Source organism: Falco peregrinus, chromosome 9 (assembly GCF_023634155.1).
Source record: "Falco peregrinus isolate bFalPer1 chromosome 9, bFalPer1.pri, whole genome shotgun sequence".
Classification (NCBI taxonomy): domain Eukaryota; kingdom Metazoa; phylum Chordata; class Aves; order Falconiformes; family Falconidae; genus Falco; species Falco peregrinus.
Genome location: NC_073729.1, coordinates 32,783,930 through 32,807,496, shown reverse-complemented (window position 1 = coordinate 32,807,496; position 23,567 = coordinate 32,783,930). Strand labels below are relative to the sequence as shown.

Genomic DNA, 23,567 nt, shown 5'->3' with positions numbered 1-23,567 from the left:
TGAAGCTTGGGAGGAGAGATTATGCTGCAGAAGTGGCCTGGGAGACCGTAAAATATGCACTCCCACAATTGCCAAAGAAGGAACTGGATTTGCTCCCTGGGGAGCAGGGTCATCCCTGGTCTCAGTGACGGTGTCTGAGGGGGCAGATGAATGCCTTGAAGATAGGTCACCCCTTTGGCCTCAGCCCAGCCCTGCTGAGCCTCCCCAGGACCCTGGGAGTGCTTGTTCTCCCCAAAATTTGTGCCTCCTGGTAGGTCACTGCTTAGTGAAAACCAGGTTTAGGACAGATGCCCATGAAAATGCCCCCAGCATGGCTGGCCCTTCACTTCCATGAAGCAGCACGTGTCAGAGTAAAGGAGTGGGGTGGCCTTTCCAAGCGCGTTTGTGCTCCCACAGCACCCTCTGCCCATACTCCAGGATGGGGGGCTATTGTGGCATCTGCCCTGCAGGGTGCTGGTCTGGGGCAAGCTGGCCCGTTCCAAGTCCTGTAGTGCCAGGGGCAGAGCTGAATGTAGCTTTTGTTTTGGGTGGTTTTCTGGTTTCTGAGGCAACCGCATCTGCAGACTGAGGGGAGCCAGGCTGGGGAGATGGCTCATCTCATCCCATGCCATCCTGTCCCGTCCTGTCCCGTCCCATCCCACAGGGCTCAGCAGGGATGCTCTGACCCTTGCAGCCCGCTGTGCTGGTGTGAGAGTGCAGGTGCTGTAGGCAAAGGCTGCCCTGCCAGCCCTCCTGCTCGTCCTAGGAGCACTTCTTGCAGGGGGCTTTGATGCTACTAATTTAAGTCTCTTGACATCCTGGTGAGAAAAATCAGAGCAGTGGTTTCCAGTTCCCTCTTCTGGAACCTGCAAATGTGCAGACCTGGAAAGGGCCTGAAGAGGAGTGGTGTGCTTTTCCCAGTTGCCCAAGGTGTCGCTGCCAAGGTCCTGCTGGCTATTAGCAGGGCCCTGTACCTGGGGTGCAGCCCTGGCCATGGTGAACATGATCCTCTCTATGTCCCCCATCATATGACGCTGTGATCATATGACACTGGAGCTGGGTCTGGAGGAGTATCGTAGGGCAGCATCTTTTGGGGCAGAGCTGGAGGAACCCCACACAGAGCTTCTCAGTTCTTCTCCTCTCTTCTTTTTTTGCCCCTCTCTTGCTTGGTGTAGTGTGGCACAAGCCTTGGTCTTGGGACCACAGACAGCCTGTATGTCAGGGCCAAGCAGATATGTGGCTGCAGGCACCGGGACAGCCTGTGATATGGCCAGGCACCCGACTTGGGGGTCTAGAGCCGGCTCTGGCAGCCTGTGAGTGACGAACTGCAGAATGGGCTGAAAGAGACTGTCACCAAGCCAAGGGGAGCTGTGCCACCACAGCTCACGTGTCCACCGGGGCTGCTGGCGCCATCGGCACAGCACAAACTCCACCCCTGCAGGGCTGCCTCCGTGCTCTGGATGCAAATCCAGACTCTGTCCCGTAAGCGGCTTTGGGTTTGCACCAGTGTCCCCTGGGCCCCCAGCCCCTTTCCAGGGAGCTATCACCTGCCAGCAGCAGCTCTCAGGCTTGTGTCCTCTGCTCCCTAGGGACTGCTGGTTTTGCATGGGGGTGAGCACTAGTGGAGTTGAGGCTCCTGCCTTGGAGGGAAGGCACGTGCGTCTGCTCTAGGGCAGCGCTACCCTGCAGCCCACCTTCCTTTACTGGCTCACCCAGCAGCAAGCTGCCTTTTCACCCCGTCCCTCTTCTCTCCCGCAGGCACATACCAGGGCCAGTTCACCAACGGCATGCGGCATGGCTATGGCGTGCGGCAGAGCGTGCCCTACGGCATGGCCTCCGTGGTCCGCTCCCCACTGCGCACCTCCCTCTCCTCCCTGCGGAGCGAGCACAGCAATGGCACCCTGCCCCAGCAGGACTCCCCTGCCGGCAACCCTGAGAGCCTGCCTCTCTCACCCACCATCACCCGTGGGGGCTTCGCCCTCAGCCTCTACGCGGAGGCGGAGGCTGGCAAGCCCAAGAAGGGGGGGCTCTTCCGCAGGGGCTCCTTGCTGGGGAAGCTGAAGAAGTCCGAGTCCAAGTCATCCCTGGCCAGCCAGAAGAGCCGCGTCAGCTTCCTCAAGAGCGAGAGCGGGATCAGCTCGGCCGCAAGCGATGCCACCTCCACCGTCAGCCTGGGCGAAGGTGCCGAGGGTGAGGAGTACTCCCCCTTCGAGTCCGACATCGATGCCACCACCACTGAGACCTACATGGGTGAGTGGAAGAACGACAAGCGTGCCGGCTTTGGCGTCAGCGAGCGCTCCAGCGGGCTGAAGTACGAAGGTGAGTGGCTGGACAACCTGCGGCATGGCTACGGCTGCACCACGCTGCCCGACGGCAAGAAGGAGGAGGGCAAGTACCGCCACAACGTCCTTGTCAAGGGCATGAAGAAGCGCGTGATACCCCTCAAGAGCGCCAAGATCCGGCAGAAGGTGGACAGGAGTGTGGAGGGGGCTCAGAGGGCTGCGGCCATCGCCCGGCAGAAGTCAGAGATTGCAGCATCCAGGTGGGTGCTTGGGGCTCCAATGCACAGGTCCTGTGGTGGTGGTGGTTCTCCCCATCCCACGCGTCCCTCTGGAGCCATGCTGCATGCCTCCTCGCTGTGCAGTAGCAGTGGCAACCGGTGCCGCTCTCCGCAATTTCTATTTACTTCTTTGTACTAAATGCTGGCAGAATGGGGCCAAGGGCCCTCGTGGCAGGTCAGGAGCATTCAGGACCTGTCTTCTTTCTCACCCTCTCCCCTGTCCCCCTGCAGCCCTGGTCCAGGGGGGAGCTGCTGGGCAGCAGGGACTGGCCCTAGCCCTGGCGCTCAGCAGGATGGGGAGCGTGAGCTGGTGGGATGGGGAGCACCCTGGTGCTGTGCCAGGCTGCTGGAGTCACTGGGTCCTAGATGGGGCAGGATGAGAAACAGTGGGGTTTGACTGTGGTAAATCCAGCAGGCTTATGAGCAGCAAGCGAGATGTGTCCCAGATAAACTGGGTCTGCAGCAGAGCATAGCTTTAGCCCCAGAGCCCCTGGTGTGGCTCTGTGGGGAGTTTATGGGATGCATTAGGGTTGTTGCTTATTTTTAGTGGCTTGGTATAATGAGCTTTCTGGGACAAGCACTGCTGTGCTGGGATGCTGTGAACTTGGAGGCAGGACCTGCAGTGGGTACCAAACAGTGGAGGAGGCTGCCCTGGGGAGCCCCATCTTCCCCCCACAACCCAGCTGCCCTCGGACAGGCTCTGACTGTTTCTGCCACGAAGGAGGCAATAGCCAGAGCCAGGGTGGGTGGCTGAGCCCACACTGGAGCACCGAGCCCAAACCTGTGGCACACAGCCTGATTCTGTAGCCTGTGATGCTTTAGGATGTCAGGGAAGGAGGAAGCACGGGGGGCTCAGCTGGGTTTGCCCCCTTTTGTCCCCCAGTTTGTCCTGGCCAGACCTCAGCAGTAGGAAGGGGGCTGACAGCGTGCCTGGGGATGTGTGCCACAGGGGCATGTGAGGGAGGAGTGTGCAAGGGGCTGCTGCGAGCACGTGGCAGCCTCGTACTGCACTGGTGTCCCTTGCACCCACAGATCTGTGGGCACTGCCAGGCACCACATTGCCGCTGCACTGCCCGGTGCGTTGGGATCAGACAGGTAGGCTCTGCTCAGAATTAGCCATGTTAGAAATTTGTGGGAAAGGAAAGTGCTAATTGCTCCACCTTCCCGCCTGGGATGGAAGAGGGAAGAGATAAAGAGTGGCTCTAGGGTCTGTTGGGAAGGGGGCAGGGAATAAACTTCTTCTCCTGCTCGCATCCCTGCCTGTGTCCAAGCTGCACAGGCAGCACGCTTCTCGTCCCACAGCATTTCTGCCAGTCTTGGACCCAGCCCAGCAGAGACCAGGATCGTCAGGCAGGGTCAGAGCCTTTGCTCCTCTCCTCTTCCTGGGGGAAGTGTGGTTGTGACACACCTCGAGGTTTCACCTTGCCTCTCCATCAAAACCTTGCCTTGTTCAGGCTATGCCCAGCTGCTGGGCAGTGGCTGCAACTCCATGGCTGTCCTGCCGTGTTCTATTCAAATGCTTTTTAATTATCAGTTACTTCATTAAGGCAGAGATGGGTGATAATGGCAGCAGGGAGGGTGCCTGCTCCCAAACCCCATCTTTCTGCTCTGAGAAACGCTGTCTCTACTCTCTCAGCATCCATTTCTGCTCTAAAGTTTTCTGGGAAGTGTGATTGTTATTTTAGCAAAACCCAGTTGCCTCAGAGACCAGCAGAGGAAAAATGGCAGAACTGCAAGTGGAACAGTGCGCAGGGCCAGCTAGGATATAAATAATAGGCTGGGGCAGCATGGGGTCCACTGGATCCTCCCGGTAGGGCAGGCTCAGCCCGTCACCAGCTTTATTGTGTCCAGGAAAAGTGTACAGCCCTGGCACTGGGCACCTGTAGATAAGGAGGCTGGAGCTGCAAAAGCTGCTCCCCAAGAGCTCGGCCAGTTTACACAAACCTCTTTTTATTATACACTATTTACACTTTGGATCAAAGGCGGCTCTGCAGTGTTTTCCGTCAGGGGCTGGAATGCGCCTGCTGCCCTGGCGGGAGACCGCATCCCTCCCCAGCGCAGCTGGGGAATAATTTCCTATTAAGGAAACTTTGGAGCTGGAGGAAATAAGACGTTAAAGCCGGTTTCCTCCAGGGAGTCCTCCGTTAGCAGACCCTGCGAGTGCGGCTGTGGTGGCGGGGGGACAGAATGCTGCTTTCCACTGCGGTGCGGTGCCCCGGTCCTGTCCCTGCGGTGCTGCCTGCGCTGAGCTGGCCCTGCTGCAAAAGGAGCATTCGGGCTCCTCCGTCCCGTAAACTACAACTCACCATTTCCATCTGTGTTTATTCCTGGTGTATGTGGCTCTGGGCAGAGCCACTCTCTCTATGTGCTGCCTTGTGAAAATCCTTCTCATGCTTTCCTTCCTCCTCCTTTCAGCTCAGATTTGGGGCTGAGAGTACATATAGATAATTTTGCATCGAGAGGGTCCTTAGGTTAAACCCTAGCTCTGCCACAGACTTTCTTTTCAGCCTTGAACCTTGCCTCAGTTTCCACACTCAGAACAGAGAGTAATTGCAGACAGATTGTGAAAATCAATTATTACGGTTTATAAAAAGGCTGTACTATCATTAGCACGGCCCTAGCACATAACTACAGGGTGGAGTTTTCTAGACGGAGCGTTTATATTTCTCCTTGGATGGCAGTGTGTACCTTACCCAAAGAAACTCTTTGAGGCTACACAAATCCTTTTTTGGGGGAAGATGTGATGGATCTGTGTGTAATATTATTGCTAGGAGCTGAGTAGCAGGACACAGCAGCCGGGCTGTGCAGACGCCCGACCGCCTCCGCGTACCTGTGCTGTTGTATCTGGATGTTTGGGTTTCGTTTGCTCCTGGCCCTCAGGGTAGCCCCTTGCAGAGCTAAACTACCGTAACATCCAGCCTTCCGCTCTCTGGGGGGAAATGTCAGGAGAAGACCAGATTTCACTCTTTTGCACCATAAAAGGCACTTTAGAGATAGAAATCCTGAGGAAAACAAGCCCAAGTGCTGGAAGCTGCCTCGGCCTGTTGCACCGCAGGAATGCCAGGCGCGTGCGCGGGCAGGCGGCTACCGGCAGTGCTGCTGGGTGCCCTGCCTGTGAGCTGCCGGGCAGAGACGGGCGGGAGAGCCGCGATGGCCGAGGGTGATGGTCAGCCACGGTCAGCAAACCTCCCTCATCCCACGCTCTGCTCCGAGGGCGTCTGAGGCACCGGGCTGCTTTGCAGCTCCTGTCCCGCCTGCCTGCTTGGTTTGGGCATTCCAGCCGGTGCCGTGGGCACTGCCAGCTATTGCCTGCCCTGCGGCACTGCTTGGCCTCCTCAGCTCCATCCCGAATCCCCCCGGGTCAGCAATCCAGCCGCTTTCCCCATTGTGCAAGAAGCTGAGGACAGAGCTGGCATCGCCTTGCTGCTGGCAGAGTGAACAGTGATTATTTTTTTTTTTCATTATTTTTTCATTGTTTTAGTAAAAATCATTTGGCATGGGGGCATTCTGTCCAGAACAGAGTCAGCCGGCTGCCCCCTCACCCCAGGCAAAGCCCCTTGGCGCTGCTCCGATGTCAGGCAGAAACGCCGGGGGCATGTCTGTTGGCAGCGCTGGGATCAGCTGGTGGGATGGAGCTAATGGAAGTCAAAGCGTGATGAATCCTCACCCCGGCTGCTGTCACTCGGGAGAAAAGTCATCTCGGAGCGCAGCCTCTGTGGCAGCCAGTGAACATGGCTTTACTCCTGCCCAGGGGTAACTACAGATGGGGGGGGTGGGGGGGGTGGGTTAACACACCCCGTACGGTGGTGGCTAGCTGTGCCCTGTGCTGCTGGGGCCCTGGGACTTGTCTTGCTGTGATCCCGAGGGATTCCCATAAGAGCAGGAGTGCGGCTGTTCCCACAGTGCCAGGTGAAGGCACTCGCCCCAGCCCTCCCCCTTTCCCTCCCTCTGCCCTGTCTGGGGGCTCCTTTGAAAAAATGTTAGGCTGGGTGGGAAAGACAGTGAGGTCCTGGGATTGCAGCTGGGACATCATCTCCCCAGTGCTTAAGCAGATGAGCTGGCTGGAGGACAAGCCAGCAGGTCTGTCCCCTGCCAGCCCCCGCAAGGAGGGGACAGCCACCACCAAGCCATCAGCAAGCCAGTTAAAAGCCACCCTGAGGTGTGCAATGGCTGCCCTGGAGTTTTTGGGGCATATGGGTTAGTGCCAAACGGGGTGCTCTGCACCCCTGGGTGCTTGGGGAGCGGCAGCACCTTCCTGCACAGTATGTGTTTGCCTGTCACGTGGGGAGGATTGTCCCACTGAAAGCAGGCAGCAGGAGCATGGAAATGGTCAGCTTTCATGTCTTCAGAACAGATTAAAATAAAATAAATGAGAGGAAGGGCAGGACCAGCTCCAGGGGGAACCTTTGATTTTATTGAAAGCTGTACTGAGCCAGGCAGCTCATACAGGGGGTTTCCTCTACACTGTCGCTTTTGGGGGACAAAATGAGTGTAAATACTGCAAATCCCACCTCCGTCCCACTGCAGTAGTGTCTGCCACCATCTGCCTCTGCAGGCAGTTGTGCTTCCCAGTGACTTGGATCAAAATCAACGGAGGGACTTGGCCACGCATCCTGCAAGGCATGGGTCTGGCCATGCTCTGAGATTGTTTGATGGGTGTATGTCCTGGTAATAACACCTCAGATATAGCTGCCAGGTGTCGTGGGATTGATAGGAAAGCAAGATAATAGAGGTAATAATGGCTGCTGTCCTTCACCTGTTTGTCTTCAGACACTGGCCCTGAAGCCCCTGTGCAGCTGGGTGTTTCATGCCTGGAGAGTACAACTAAAAGTGAATGCATTTTGGATTTATCTTTGGGTTTAATGTAGTATCTATAGAGGTCCTGCAATACTCCTGCTTGCATAGATAACTGCAATAATTTCTGAACTGCATTCTGAAATGTGAGGCATTAATTCCTGTTAAAGTAGGGTTTAGTCACTGTGCTGAGCCTGGGCTGTGTTAAAGTGATGCCGAGCTACGGTGGGTGCTTGGTGTCAGAAATCACATCAGTGCAGCTTCCCTGGCAGCAGCACGTGGGCATCACTCATAGTGTGAGGTGTCCATGCCCACGTCTTTGGGGCACATCTTAGCTCTCCCTTCAAATAACAAGAGTGCTTAACGGCTCCCGTATCGCTTTCCAAACCTCCCCTGCCCAGCCACATTCCCGGCAGTGCTGCCGCTGTCTCCCTGTGCTCAGCATTTCCAGCCTGCGTGGCCAGGCGACAGCGAGCATCTCCTCAGGGAATGCGGGTGTGTGGTGCAAATGACGTCCCAAAATTGCTGGAGTCAGCAGAGCCTCCTGACTAAATAAGGGCAGGCAGAGCAGGGTTTTATCAGCGCTGCCCAGCACGACAGCTGAGAGCCAAGGCCCGTGGCAGCCCACGCCGCTGGAGCTGGGTTGTGCACTTCCACCGATAAGGTGCTTTATTTGGCACGGCTCTGCCCCGGCAAGCTCCTGCCCTCCTCCTGGGTGCTCCTGGGGGTTTATGGCACTGGTGGGGAAGGTGGGCAGCAAAAGTGATGGCTTCCTGATGCACCTGGTTGGGGAGGCACAGTGTGTGGCCAGGGCTGGGCTGGTGGCTGCAGTGGCCGCAACCATCCTGGTGCTAATGGTGCAGCTCAGCTTTCCCAGGGCCAGAGAGTTCGGAGCTGGGGTTTTCAGGTCTGGTTGAATCAGACTCAGGGTTTGCTTTGAAAGATTTTTAGGATATTTTTTTTTTTTTTTTTTAGCATGTTTTGATTTCTGCGTTCCTCAGGCTTTTAGCCAGAGGCATGGATGGGAGTCCCGTGCATTCCCAGAGCTTTTGGTGTGAGGCTGTAGGGCAGGATGCTCATGGCCACCCTGCAAGAGTGGGCAGCAGTGGTGGTTCAAGGCAGTCCCTGCCAGGTGGACTCCCTGCTTAGGAGAGCAGCTGCTCCTCCTCTGCTGTCCCAGCTTCACAATCTCTCTGCTCCAGGACTGCACACCCCCATGTAATGGGGTGTGAATGGGGTGTGTAACAAGGAGGTATCAGCAGGCAGGAGATGGGAGAGTTTGTCCTGGCCCCGGGTGGGATATTGTGATTTGCTTCCAAGCAGGAGCTGCCAGGGAGAGACACAGGACTTGGGAGCAGCATTTCTGCAGCTGTATGATCAGACACCAAAGATGCTGCAGCCTGACCTCTCAGGGGACTTAAAAGATAGGTGAGTGCAGAAGGGGGCGACAGGACTACCCCAGCTTCATTAAAATCCCCCCACCCTGCAACTCCCTGTGGGGGCAGGGGGAGCTGAGACTGAGCAAGGTGCAGCCACGCCTGGAGGCGGTCGAGTGGCAGGAGCCGAGGGCAGGTCCTGGACAGCTGGGTGTTCTGGCTGCCCCACAGCCCCCATAGTGGGAACGAGCATCTCTGCTTCCACAGGCAGGGCTCGGAGAGAGCCAGCACATGCGTGGCAGGGAGAAATGAGGGCAGCTGTGCAGCTCCTGCCATAGCTGGGGGCCAACACGGAGCAGTGAGGGGACGTTCCTTGGTCCTGCTCTCCCAGCAAAGACATTTCTTACAGAGCTCAGTGTGTTTATAAAGAGAATAATCTTGTTTCATTCACTTTTGGTTAATAGAAATCCAGTTGCTGGCATCTTTTTCCACACCAACCAAAGCTCAGGGCTGGGACTCTCCTGCTTCCCGCGAGGTTCTGGTGCCAGCAGTGCTCCCTCCTTCCCATGAAACCAGGTGAATAAAGACCTTTTCCCCTTGCAGCTCCTGAGCAGGCATGACCTCCTCTGTGTGGCTTATCAGCACAAACCGAGGTCAGTGTCCAGGGACAGTGAGGGGAAACCTGCCTGGTCCATGCCACTGCGGCCAGGACCACTTCAGCTTGGGATTCCCTCAAAGCTCTTGAAGCAAGAACGCCCCTGGCTGCCTTCTGCCATGGCGTCACGTTGTCACCCCGCATGGTTTGGTTAGGAGTAATGCTTCCACCCAAGCCTCCCTGCACCCTGGATCAGGAGCTCAGGGACTTTGTGTCACTTGCATCCTGGAGATGGGGATGCTTAGCTCCTGTCCCAGAGCCAGGGCTTGGTCTTTACAGCCTTGTGATCAAGACTGAGCAGGGCTGGTTTGGGCTTGGGTGAGCTGGGATTTTGTGGTTTTGCTGCCCCAGAGCACCATTCTCCAGCTCTGCAGAAGTATTGCCTGTTTCCCACTGCTGCCTGACCCTCGTCCCACCCCAAATGGCCCCTGGGCTCACCCCTCCTTCTAGCTCACCCTTGCAGTCCTGGCTGCTGGAGCCAGGCAGGGAGCAGGCTGCAGGGGCTGGCTGAGTCCCTCTCCGTTCCTGCTCCCGTGTGGCCATGGGGACAGTGAGCCCCAGGGTTAGGGCCCAGTACCAGGATCAGACACCTGCCCCAGCTGCAGGACTGCCCCTGCTATGTGGGCCCTTGTGGGCTGGAGGGGTTCAGTGCCGTGGAACGAGTGATGGCGTGATGCCTTCACCCCTTTCTTGTAGCCCTTCCCCAGGATGGCCTCGTCCCCAGCCCAGGCTGGCTGCGGCTCCAGCACTGACACATTTTTGGCCCACTGTGCTCATTACGCTGAGATGTGTTTTGACTCCAGAGGAGGGTGCACACAGCTTTATCTATTTTCCATCCGCCTCACATTAATTTCCTTAGGCGCTTCATGCCCTATAAGGGCAAGAGGGAGCATGTGCTTTCCGTAACTCCATGGAGAAAGCATCTGTTGGGCAGCAAACTGCCTTCTCCAGGGCTTTCTGGGTCTTTGGGGCTGAAGCAAGTGGGGCTGTGGCTTGCAGGGATCCCCTCAAGAGGAGTAGAGTTTGAATAGCAGGATGTCAGCCCCAGGCATGGGTATGACTCAGAGCCAGCCACGCAGGGAAAGTGGAATTAATGGGCTGTTCATTCTGACCTTGTGGGAAACCCTTATCTCAACAGCTTACAAACACAGAAAGGGAAAAACGAAGTGTGACTTTAATCTGCAAAAACAACTGTGGAAAATGGTAGCTTCTCGTTCAATTGATCTGCTGCTGCATGGAGCAGGAAGACTTTGACTCCCATCCGAATGCTTGAAATCAGCCAGCAGGGAGCTGAGCTTTCAAATCATCAGATTCAGTCAGGCTTTGGTTGGAGGTTATCATCATTTCAGTGGAATGTGAAATAAGCATATCTTGAAAAATAAAATGCATTTAAGTAAAAAGTCCAATTTAAACATAAAGCCTGAGATACAGAAAACCTCCCTCCTCCTGGAGGAGGTGCATTTCTTTCAGCTTATCCTGGTGCTGAGTCAGAGCCCTTTGGCTTTCTGAGTCTTAGTTTTAGTCGTTTTGCTCCTGCAAGGCCTTCTGAGCCTTCGGTGAGTGCCAGGAGGGACCTGGTGTCCCATCTGGCTGGGTTGGGTGCAGATGCACAGGGATGCGGGTGCTGCTGCCTGGGCAGTGGGCTGGCAGCCTTCACAGCTCCCTGCTCCCTTTTATTTCTCCTGGAACTTGGATCTGTGAATGTCAACTTGAGAGACCTAGAGGACTGGGACAAAAAGGCTTCTGTCTTAAATTTTGATGAATAATTTGGCTTCTGACCAAATACAATATTTTAAGGAATCTGCCTGTTTAATTTCCTTTTTTTAAAAATCCTTCTTTTCCTTTTTAACTGGGAAAAAGATCATAAACAGATACTGCAGTTCCTCACTTTTGGTTTGGATTGCTGAAATCTGGAAAAGTGAAGTTAGAAGTTGCTAAAACTTTTCACTGAAAAAGCTAACAATCTTAGAGGGAAGACACACATTTCAACCTGTTTTAGACTGATGGAGGCGGCAGTTGGGTAAAACACACTCGGTCTGTGGATGCTATCCATTTGACAGCTTGGGACTGGGCAGGAGCTCCTGGATCAGGCAGGGCTCCTTCACAACAAAAGAATGCTGCAGCCCTGGTGTCTTCTTGGAAGTGGGAATTCCTTCCCCTGGGCAGGGTGGGAAGCAGTCCCTGCCTGCTCAGTGCAGCTACAGGCAGGGAGGCGGGAGCATGTGGGGGATGAAAAGCTGGAAGACCCCGATTGCATATGTGCTGTAAAGATGTTTTGATGCCCTTGTCGGTGGGATAACCCAGCTGCTTTGATCTCGCTGTGGTAGCTAATTAAACAAGGGTCCCCAGAGTATTAGTTGAACCCCTTTGGTAATGGTGTGGTGGAAGCTGGAATAGGTCAGTGGTGTTTGTGCGTAGTCCCAAGGCTGTGCTGCTCTGGGAGACTGGCTCTGCCAGGCTCCGCTTCATCCGCATGCATGGCAGCATGGAGGACAGCGGACCTGAAAACCAGGGGAAGGAGGAAGGAGTCCAGCTGGCAGCTACAAATCCCCTTTTTTTTCTCCCCAAGATATCTCTGTGGATGCTCTTACAAGCTGCTCCCAGCCCGACTGTGCAGGCAGAGCAGGCTCCGGCAGGGAGAGGAGCTGCCTGTCCTGCTCATCTGGGGCCAGTGCAGTGGCCTCAGGGCCATGCTACTGGACCAGTGGGTCTGGGGCCAGTGCAGTGGCCTCAGGGCCATGCTACCAGACCAGTGGCCAGCAGCTCTGGGAGCCAGGAGGCTCTGGCTTGTGCTGCTCCATTTAGAGCCGGCTCCAGGCAGCTGCCGGTTGGCATCCGAGGGCTGCGGGGGAAACAGAGAGCAGCTGCGGTCTCTGCTAGCCCGGCCAGCTCATCGCAGCCCATGGGCTGCTGTGCGGGCTGGCACAGTCCAGCCCTGGCGGCGAGCTGCCCACCCAGTCCCACTCAGCTCACAGGGCCATCAGGCCGGTGGAGTTTAATTGAGCAAATCTCCCATACACAGAGCCGGGGTGCGTAGGTTGTCGTCTTATTGAAGACAGCTGCAGATCTGTCTGCTGTAAGATTAATATCACTTTAACTGTTCCAAGGGGAAGTATCCCTTGGTGAAAGATGCAAGTGGCTCTGAGCTATTTAGGGCTGAGGATAACATTTCGGTATTTAAAAAATTCACCAAGTAATCATAAAGGCTAATGCTTGCTGAGCTCGTTAGGTGGCAGGGAGCTCTGCCAGGCCTGTGCTCCTGAAGTACTGCACAGAAAAGGATGCTTTTCTCCTGGCTGAATGGCCTGTTCATGCCTTTTTTATGGAAGGATAGAGAAAAGGTCTGATTTATCCAGCTAAGTAGCCTGGGCACGTACAGAGTGCTACCAATTCTGTGTAAGTGCTGGTACCATGAGTGAAAAGCCTGGGGCATCTCATAAGCCATCTGCCACAGAAAGGAGGCTGAAGGGCAGAGCTGCCCTGCAAGGTCAGGATGGCTTCTCATTTTGGATTTCTTTTATGGTGGTGTGGAGGCAGTTTGTGTTGGTTTATGCTTAATTCACAATTTAGATCACACCTGGCAGGTACAGAGTCCATAAGATAAACCAGGAGCCTCATGCACCCCAACAATGTCAGAGTCTAAATTGCGTGGGTACATGCACATGAGTGATGGAGCAAGAGGAGGATGAATGGTACAGCTGGCTCTTGGGGCAGGATGCCTGTGGGGCAGGACACACAGATGGGTTTGGCTGTGGGCAGGAAAAGTGGCACGAAAGATGGACTGAAAAAGGATATTCAGTCCGATGGGCTGGTCACCAGCTAATGAGGGTAGCAGAGCTTTGCTGTTACCTGCATGCACATGGAAGCAGAGGGAGAGGCACAAAGGAGATGGACTGGGACTGAGCAGGAAGAAAAGGATGCTTCTGCTGTAGAGGTGACACAAGTCCAAAGGCAGCATGGAAAACAGAGAAGTCAGGAAGTGTCTGTCCTGATCAGGTCATAGAATCATAGAATGGTTTGGGTTGGCAGGGACCTTTAAAGGTCATCTAGTCCAGCCACCAACACAGACTTGTGTTGGTCAGGTCTGTGTGTCCTTGCCCTTTGCAATGTGAATGCAGAAGGGACCATGTTGCCATCAACAAAAGGACTTCTGCAGCTTTCTCTCTATCCCGTCTGAGTGCTGCAGACAAACTGTTATCTTATGCTTCTTCAGAAGGACGAAATTATTGCTGCTGGATGCTGGAACAGGGACTTGGCTGGGGCTGGAAAAGCCAGTTTCCAGGAGAGGGGAGTTTAGCAGAAGTCTCCATTCCTAGAGCTGACTGATGAATTACATTTGCTTAATTGGCCTTTTAGGCAGCTGATGATATCAAGAATGGCAAGAAAAAAGTGTTCAGCTGGTCTTTGCTCAGGGTTTGCTGAATCAATGGGAGGAAGGAGATCCTGGAGAAGGAAGGACAGCGCTGGACAAGTCTGTCTTTCCCTTAATAAACAAATGTGCAATAGCTTGGGCTGAGAGCTAAGTTCTTCCCCTATTTCTAGCCGCAAGGTCATTGCTGCACCTGCAGGCACCCCAGCCCCATCTGGAATTTGCAGTATTCTCTGCTAATTCCAATCTCATTTACAGTCTAATCCAACATAGATGTGCAAAACCACATAAACTGTCCAAAGAGACAGGCATGTTGGCTTGGCTTTGGGTCTCACCTGTTATCATGGTGTTCAGCTGCGGCTTGTGTGTCCGCAGGGGATTTTAGTAGCAGTCAGAGGAATGATTTGGGCAGCATTTCTGGGAGATGGCCAGGAATGGTGCTCTGTCCTGCACTAGTAAAAAAGCAATTAGAGCATTAGAGCCATGGCAGAGAAGCAAATAAAACAGCAGATGCATTTAACTGTCCCTCTCCCACCCATTCAGCTGGGGTGTGAAGCTTCCCTGCCAGGCATGGACCTGGAGGAGCCACCGTGACCCAGCCGGTGCTGCTGGGAGGCAGCGGCAGCAAGGCTGGGCTGGGGCTGCAGGCATTGCCCACATGCCTCCCCTCGGCTCGGGCACAGGGCTGCTGCTCCTCCTTGCAAAGAATTCACTGGAGCTATTTTTAACCGTGCTGCCTGGGGAGATGGCTCAGGGTGAAACTAGGAAGCGCTGTCCCGGGCAGTACTGCCTCGCCTGGGATGGAGAGCACCAGCGTGGGTTTGTAAAGGCCCCTCTTTCTGTTTATTGCCCCTGGTTAGATGTGTTTAACATTTGTGGCTCATTGTCCAGTGCTGCCCTTGAAAAGGGGATTTTGAGTTCTGCTGCTGAGTGCTGTAAAATCCGTGGGCCTCTGTTTCAGTTTCACCCTGACCTCTTCTATCTCCAGACATTCTCCTCTGCTGGTTTTTGCACAGGCTGCTTTCTGCAGGGGCACTGGGAGCTGACAGCACAACCAGTAGTAAATAAAAAAGTGTGGCCCTGATTCGAGTGCTGCCTGCAAAGTGTTGACTTTATATGCATATAAGAAAAGACCAGCATTTTCCTTTTGCAAAAGGATTCTCTTTTTTGAACAGATCTTAGCCTTGGAAGAAATTTTTCCTCTCATATGTTTCATGTCTAAAGTGCAGAGATCACCTTCCTGCCTCCCTCAAACCTGCCTGAACTTTTTTTTTTTTTTTTAACTGCTGAGCTTGGCAGACCCCAGGCTGTGGGCTGGGAGAGACTTTGGTGTTGTGGGTTGCATGCGCTGGGCTCTCCCAAGGCGGCTGGTATTTGTCTCCTGCTTTGCAGCCAGGGCCAAGTTTTTCTCTGTGTTGAGCTCCCAGGCACTGCCAGCCATGTGGATAAATGATAAATTCAGAAATACTCTAGGCAAAGTTAGATGTTATTGTTGTGGCTGGGCCCTTTCCTCCAGGCTGTGCTTTGTCATGGTGTTACTAAACCCTCAGCGTGACTTTGTGGAGGGCTGCGAGCAGCAGTGCCTTCCCTTCGTGTCCTGGGGATGTGCGTGTGCTGGGGGAGATGTACTTAAAACACCTGCCGTGTCTGTAAGCCACATGTTCATCACCTGGCTGCTGCTGTAATAAGTGATCTCAGTGATGGAGGGACCCAGCGCAGGGCATCAGCATCCCTGCTGCAGCCAGGCTGCTGGCCAGGCAGAGCAGCCCTCTGTCTTGCACCACAGCCGCCCCGGGATGCCAACAAGGCCAACACGTGGTGTGCTGGAGGTGCCAGATTTGAAACTGCAGCTGTGCTGATCATAGTCTCCCCAAATTAAACACTTCTGGACAACTTTGCAAGCAGGGGGACAGGAGCAGAGGTCAGGCGTGTCCTGCAGAGCGAGGGAGCTGGGCAAAGCTGCCATACAGCTTGCATCCCCAGGGCAGTAGGGGGTCCCTGAGTTGTGCTGCTCAGCCTGCTGTCACAGCTCCATGTGTGGAGCTCGGGGGCTGCCCCATGGCCTCCCTGGCCTCACTCCTCTCTGTGCCCAGGAGGGCTCGTGGTAGAGCCCTGCTAGCCTTGGGGCTGCGGTGGCTGGCAGCGGTGGCCCAGCCTAGCTGGCTCAGCTCCCCACCACCCACAGCATCCTCAGCGCAGCCTCTGCAACCCAGGTCAGGGTCTTCCTGGCCTCACCATCCCTTTACCTGCAGGAATCACAGTACTCAAACCCTACGCAGCAACCATGTAGCAGCCAGCAGCTTCTCTGGAGGGCAGGAGAAGAGCAAAACTGGGAGATGCCTTGTCACCTCTAACGCCCCCAGGCTGTTCCCTTGTGTCGGTCCCAGGTGCTGGGGGAGAGCTGAGCATGCAGGAGCCATCCGTACCTGTTTGGTAACACATTGGTGTGCATCCAGCTCAGTCCTTCCTTACTAGTGGAGGGAGCAGACCCCCACATCCAGTCCACTTCCAGATTACTTTTTTACCTTTAAGAAAGCATCCACCCATTGCCAGGAGCTGCCTGCTGCTCCCCTAGCTGATTATCTGGCTGGGAAGTGGCCAGGATAGCCTCTGCCTGGCTCAGCGAGCAGCCGAAAAGGAGGATTTTATCTCTGTATGGTGAATCCTGTCCTCCGAGAGCAGCAAGACAAAGTCAGGGGTCAGAGCATGTCCTGCCGGCGTGAAGAGCTGGATCCTCACTTTGCAAGCTTCTTCCCAGGGCCGGCGCCAGGCAGGCTGTGTGCCCCACACGCAGCACGCCCAGCCCGCTCTGATCCCCCAGGCATGGAAAGCACAGAAACATCCCCCTTGGCCCCTGACAGATTATAGTGGAATTTATCACGTTGATTATATGCTACCAAAAAAGGAGGTGCTTTCTCTAGTCAGAGCTGCCTCAGACCTCCTGCTTGTGAGCAACAGCTTAAAATTGCTGTTTTCTGCCTCATCGTGTCTTGTTTCTGGGTTTTCCAGGAGCTATAATAATTTTGGATAAAAAGACCAAGAATGACAGCAATCCCAGGCAGCTCAGCCTGCAGAGAAAGTGGGGAGATAACATGTGAGTGTGGGCAGGGGGTGAATCATGGCTCCAGTGGAGCAGGATGTCATCCCAGGGAGAGACAGGCTGAGCTGCAGCAGCTCCACACCCTCTTCTCTATCGCAGGGCCCTGAACAGCGTTTTCCACTCCCCATCAAGCCACACTGCTGCCTGTATCAGTTGGGATTAATGCCCTGCATTTAGTTCTTTCCCTGCAGCTACTCAAAAGGGTGTCTCCGTGTGTGTGTGTATGTGTATGTATGTATGTGTATATATAGATCTTCTACTTTCCAAGTGTCTCAGAACAGCATTTCTATCACCTTTTCATTGCACCTGTCAAGTATTCAGACTAAAGCTAGTCTCGTCTGTCTACTGCATCTCAGCTTAATGCTGAAGAATTAATCCTGATTTCACAACTGACAGTCCAAAAATTCCTCTGGAGCATTTTCACTGCAAGGATGAGAACTGCATCTTTCCTCATTTTTTGTCCTAAAACATGACCAGATACCAACCTGAGTCTGAAAAGGGCTCATCAGGCATGGGAAGACCATATTAGAGGTTATAATTCATAGTGAATTGGTGTTTGAGGACTGCTAACTGCTTATCTAACTGTCCACAGAAAAATACGTGGGTTTGCATGTACAGCCAATGTATGCTCCATTATGTGCAGCAAGGGAAATACGGGAAGCCTCAGCAAATATGATAGTAAGAGCGTGGGGAAAGCAGCTCTCTGTAAGCCCCGGGGGGAACAAAGCAGCTGAATATATGGTGCTTCACCCTCCCTTATTTTTAAGGTGTGATTTTGCTGTTTGAAGTCAGCTCCTTCCCAGACCATGAGCAGCTGGGCTGTAAAGCCAACCCTGCTTTTAGCATGAAGATCACAGGGCCCCGAGTGCAAGGCACGTGAGGAATACGACAGCTGGCCAGCAAAATAACTCTAATAGCCCTATAGCCTGATGGAACAAGGAAATACTCTGGGAAGGAGCGGAGAGAACTTGGGCAGCCAAGCTGAGGAGGTGGCAACAGCTCTGCCTTGCCTAGCACAGGGGAGAGCAGCCCCCCGAGCTGCAGTGAGTAAAGGAGCCCCTTGGACAATGTGTGTTGTTTGCTGGCAAGTTACGGGAGAGACATTTGGGGTAAAACATGTCTGGTGTGCTGGGCAGGGGCACGCTGCCTCTGGCAAGGTGCAGCAACTCAAGGCTGGTCACAGCACAGCGGTGTTCAGCCATCATGTTATTGTTGCCTTATGCTCCAAAGATGCCCACAGCGATGCTTCAGGCATTCCTCTGAGCTAGGTTTTCAGTGCTTCGCAGCACAGCAGCAAGTCTGTTTTGCAGCAGCAGCTGCCTCGCTGCAACACACGAGCATGCTTGTGTTTGTAAATATCCCTGCCTGGTTCGCTTGCGTGGCTACGTGCAGCCTTCCCACCTGAACCTGAAGCATCTGTGACCCTTGTTGAAAATCTGGTCTTTCCTCCTCGAGTGCGGGGGTTTGGGGTCAAGTGGGCGAGCGCTGAGTGCTGTTATGCCAGATGGGCTGATTTGGTTTTGTTGCTGGACGGGGTCTGCTGCTCGAGCTGGGGCAATCTTGGTTCAGATGTTGCTCACTGTTGTCCTCTCTTCTCTCCACAGGACGGCTCATGCCAAAGCCAAGGCTGAAGGGTCTGAGCAGGCAGCTCAAGCAGCTAACAATGAATCGGGCATAGCCAGAATGATGGCCAGGGAGCTCTCCCCGGACTTCTACCAGCCAGGTAGGACCAGAGGCATCTTCTAAGAGGCATTTTGCAGTTTCCTTGCAGCATCTGTTCAAATACTTCACCTGCTTTATAACAAGTTGCCCTTCTGTCTGTCCTAAATCCTCTTTTGTACAAGTTCAGCTAGCGCCCTGCCCTGGATGATTTGCTGTCCTCCTTACACCACTGTTTAACCTGTTGGAAAAACCCAGAGTCCCTCAGCTTCCCCTCGTGTTTCTCCACATGCTGAAGCCCTCCCAGCACCAGGCAGGGCAGGCAGTGAGCTCGGGTCTATTTGCAATGCTCCTGTAGATATATCCCTCCTGGCTTTTTCTTGGAACAGCTTTGCACATTGACTCACAAGCCCGTACTCTGCGGGGCCCCACACCGCACCAGGGTATGATCAGACTCAGCTAATTAGAGGCTGTAATATCCTACAAGAAAGTTGCTAATGCAAAATACTACTTCCCTGATTCCCTATTTATTTGTTAGCATCACTGCTGATTATTTGGCTGGGAAAACACTTGGGAGGTTCCTTCTGTGAGACCAAGCACTGAGGATTAGTAGATAGGAGGTATAATGTTATAGGCAGCATTGTGAATGCCATTACCTTTTCCTAGACCAAGTTAGCTAGGGTTATGTTCTTCCTGGAAAGCTTTCCTTTCTGGAGAGGGAACATAATAACAAAGCAGAAAAGGATCCAAGTGCCTATTTTTACCTTCTCTTTCTTATTATGTGGCTTTGTTACCTGGAACAAGTGCCCTGTGGCTGCTGAGGCAGGATCACAGCAGCAAAACTGGGGCTAAAAGCCAGAGGTTTACTCCTGCTAAGCAAAACCTGCTGCCTGCTCCTGCTCTGATTTCTGTGCCTCCAGGTCTCTGGTACTGCACCCCGGTCTAGGGTGTGCAGTGGGAAAGGGGAACACCTCACACCTGATGCTTGGCCGGGGAGAGTCATGCTGACAAATTTGCCTAAATTCCCTGTACTCCCATCTTGACGTGCACCTACTAGGTGGGGAGACACTGTGCTGGAGGGCTGCCTGTTCCTCCCCACCGCCCAGCAAGGCCCATTGGAGCTGGCTTTGAGTGGGGAAACACCACAGTGCCCAGGCATGGGCATGAGCCAGCATGTGGCACTTCATTTAACAATAGCTAAACGTTGCTTGATCCTGACATAAGCCCCTCAGCTGCCACTCACAGCTCCACATTCACCCTTTGCACACTGGGGTATTTATAGCACAGAGGCAAAGGAAACTGGAATTCCTGATGGAAGGTTTTTGATATCTAGCTAGATTATTTTTTCCACCCATGGCAATTGAATGAGACAATTGAAATGGTCTCTACAAAATGCTTGAAGCAGCCTGGCCTCTGTTGCTGGCTCTTCAAGTGCTGAGTCCTCTCACTGCTTTTATGTAGGGCTTCACTTGGGTCCTGGCCCCTCTCAGTGGCCTTGTAAGCTGCTGATGTGTGTTTGTGTTTTTCTTTTAAATCATCTTATTTCTTTAAAATCTCTGAATTCCCCAAGTGCACAACAAGGGGAAACGTCTCTTGTGTGTCTGCACCATCCAGGAGCAAACAAAGTCCACCCTTGGATTTTGCTGGGACTCGAAGCTGCTCGTCACACAGCCAGGAGAGCCTGGTAGTCTTCTGCCGCTGAGTTTCCTCCCCACCCACCCCCCCCCCCCCCCCCCCCCCCCCCACTGTCCTGGCAGATAGACCTGCTATGTCTGGCACGGGCCAATCCTGCTCAGCAAGCCTCATATCTCTAATAAGTATCCAGCCCTGGATATCAACCCTAATAGCTTAGAGCAGAGGGATGTATGCCAAAGCCCTTGCTGCAATGTCACGCCGGCAGGTGAGGGTGGGGAGGTGAGGAGGATCAGAGCTGTGCAGTGCCCTCCAGGCAGCTGGGGGCTTTTTGGTATGAATTATTCAGGAGGAGAAGAAAGCAGCAGGAGAGCGCAAGGAGTCTGGAGCTGCAGGCAGCCTTTTTTGAGGAGTCTGAACAACTGTTGAAACGGCTTCCAAATAATCCACTTGCAGCCAGAAATAAATGGCCCTGAATGGGTTGCCAGCTGATTGACAGGAGTGTGCAGGCAGGGCACAGCAGCTAAAATCAGTGCTCTCTTTCTCCCCACTGCCCCTTCCAAGCGGGGGCATTGCCTGCATGGGCAGAAGGTAGCAGCGTGCAAATCACACCGCTGATTTATTAGAGGGAAAGGAGCACCAATCCCAGTCTCCTGACTGGGCTCGAGTCTGCATCTGCTTGGGGTGGAGGAGACAAGGGGAGGAACTGCAAGGCAGCTGGGGCCAGAGCGGCTCCAGGATCTGTGCTGTTCAGGAGCACAGAGTAAGCCCTGTATGTCTGCACCCCTCAGCATCACTTGGATTCAGCTGAATGAGGCCACAGCCACTTTCAAAAGCAGGTGCTTTGCTTCCAAACAAGCTGGTTTGTGACCTCACGCTGCCCATAAGAAGCATGCTCTTCACGTTCTCACTTGCTATGAGCATCCCAGTGACATGTGGGGACCCCTGTCCCAGCATGGGTCCCAGCATGTAGAGCACTGTGCAGGGTGGTTATTCCAAAAGATATTCCCAGTTGTTCAGTGGTGGATTTTGCTTAGCCAGCCACCCAGCACAGCAGATACCTTTGGTGTCAGGCTCTGGCTGACTTCCCCAGACTCCAGCTGGTCTGCAGTTTGCTTTGCAGACACAGCCTAGGGTTAACAAGAAGTAAAGATTTAATGATAGGTGTATAATTGAACTGAGGGCAATGTGGCTAAGAGCTGACAAATCAGTGTCGGAGTTGAGGCCAGAGCAAAGCCAAAGCTCTGCATCACCTGGTGTGATGGTGCCAGGTAATTTTGCTGCTGTTGCAGGGCTCAGTGCAGAGAGGAGGGCTGTGAAACTGCCAGCCCTGCTCCATGCATGAGAAATGGGGTTTTTTCCCCATCGTGAGGGATGACAGGTGGATCATCTGGGCATACCTGCCTTTCCCGAGGAGGCTGGACATCCCCTGTATCACTTGTGAAGTTGCCATGGTATTAAACATCAAAGAAGCCACATGGAAGAGTTTCCCAGCCATTAAAAAAACCAAACCAAACCAAAACAAAAAAAAACAAACCAAAACTTTGATGGGAGCTGGATCCTCTTTAGCCCCAGGATAGCCCATCTGTGTGGCTGCAAAAAGCTGGGCTGCAGATTTTCACTGTTTCTTTACCCTTACCTGGAGCTCCACACCTGCTCTGTTGGCTCTTTCCAGCTGGACTTCATGTGGTGGGGCTCAGAGCCTCCAGCTGCTCCTGGAGGAAATCTCTCCAGGAAGCAGCTTCTGGTTTGGGAGCAGCTTCTGTGTTGGGAGCAGCTTGGTTTGGGAGCAGCTCTGGTTTGGGAGCACCTCCTCTCCCAGCCTCCAGCCCGGACCCTCTCGCAGTCGTCCTCAAACCCACGAGGGCGTAATGGTGGCACAGAGCCAGAGCGGCCCGCTGTCTCTCGGGTCCCCCGGGCGGTGCCTCACACCATCCCCTCTCTCCGCAGGCCCTGAGTACCAGAAGCGGAAGCTGCTGCAGGAGATCATGGAGAACGCGGAGCACGCCGTCAACATGGAGGAGGAGGCGCCACGGCCCGAAGGCGCCCCGCCGCCCCCCACGCCCCCCGAGAGCCCCCAGCTCCACGAGCAGGACGAGGCCCGCCGCCGCGCCAGCCCGGCCCCCAGCCCTGCCGCCACCCCTCCCGAGGCCAAGCGGGCCAAAGCGGCCCCCCACCAGGACGGTGCCCTCCGTCCGGGCAGCTGGGCCGGGGCAGGCAGCCCGGCGGGCGGCGGGAGCCCTGTGCCCCTCGAGGGTGAGGGCCGTCCGGCCTCGCGGGGCTGGGGGCACCCCACCGAGCAGATGGAGATCGGGCCGCTGCAGAGGATGGCGCACGAGCCCGACGTCGAGCTCGTCAAGGGCTACCACGGCTACGCTGTGCGCACCTCCCCGGTCTCCCCCGCTGCGGACTATGAGGAGGAGCTGCCCCCCGAGCCCGAGCCGCAGCCCCCGCCGCCACGGGGGGACCCCCAGCGCCGGGGGGGCACCTCCACCCCACCGCAGGAGCTGGAGGAGAAGGCAGCGGCCAGCGTGGAGGCCATGCCGGAGCCGCCGCAGCCCAAGGAGCCAAAGCAGCGCCCCAGCCCCGAGCGCAGGGCTGCGGGCCGGGCCGAGCCCACTGCTGGCAGCAAGACTGAGGGCAGGGCACCGGGGCGGACGGAGCCCAAGGCGGGGGCCAAGCGGGGCCCAGCCCCGCCAGCGGCGGTGGTGGCAGCGCAGGAGGAAGAGGAGTGTGAAGAGGTGACGTGGAGGCAGCCCAGGAGGCACCCCTGGGAGCCATCTCTGCCTTTTTATTTTTTGTTTATTTTTCCCAGGAGGTCCAAAAGGGCCCAGAGGGATGCAGAGCCCAGGGCCGGGGGCTGCAGCGGGCCCCCAGCAGCATCCAGAGGCTCTTTTCGGCATCCCAACGCTGCTGACCTCCCCGTCCTGCTGCCTTCCCAGCCTGCCCTGCCCCAGCGCTGGCGCTGGCGCTCACAACCCTCTTATTTTAACTGCCTCTCTGCACCAGGGCAGATCAGCTTCCCGACACATCCCTATTTCAAAATTTGAGGAAAACAGGCATCTTCGGATTCATTTTTTACATTTGTCTCCCCCTCTTTTCGCACCCTCTTTACCAGCTAACATGGATGTGGAAAACTGAGGGGAAAATGTAGGACGGGAATGAAAAAGCAAAGCGGGGTTGTTTTTTTTACCTGTTTTTACTTTTTTGCAGTAAGGGCACCTCATGAGCTGGCATGTGGTTTCGAATCACCAGCTGATTTCCCAGGTTTAAAATATAGTCACTGAAATTAGTTTTGCTGGGAGCAAATACAGCTGTAAACCCAGACAGTTTATTAGCCCGCTGCTTCTCATCTTGCAACCCTTTAGACGTGAATGGTTCTGATGCGACTTTAGAAAAGCACAGCTTGGAAATATTTTGGTCTGAAATTAGAGCAGTCTCAT

The 23,567-nt window shown here is 54.6% G+C and overlaps 1 protein-coding gene across 1 annotated transcript in view; it reads left to right on the top strand.

Moving 5' to 3' along the window:
- JPH2 (junctophilin 2) overlaps nt 1-23,567 on the top strand; it is a 34,292-nt gene that overhangs the window by 6,691 nt on the left and 4,034 nt on the right. The window contains exons 2-4 of the mRNA XM_055814586.1: nt 1,738-2,521; nt 18,438-18,556; nt 22,075-22,865. Of these exons, the coding sequence (XP_055670561.1) occupies nt 1,738-2,521; nt 18,438-18,556; nt 22,075-22,865 (1,694 nt within the window). The remainder of the gene's footprint in view (nt 1-1,737; nt 2,522-18,437; nt 18,557-22,074; nt 22,866-23,567) is intronic.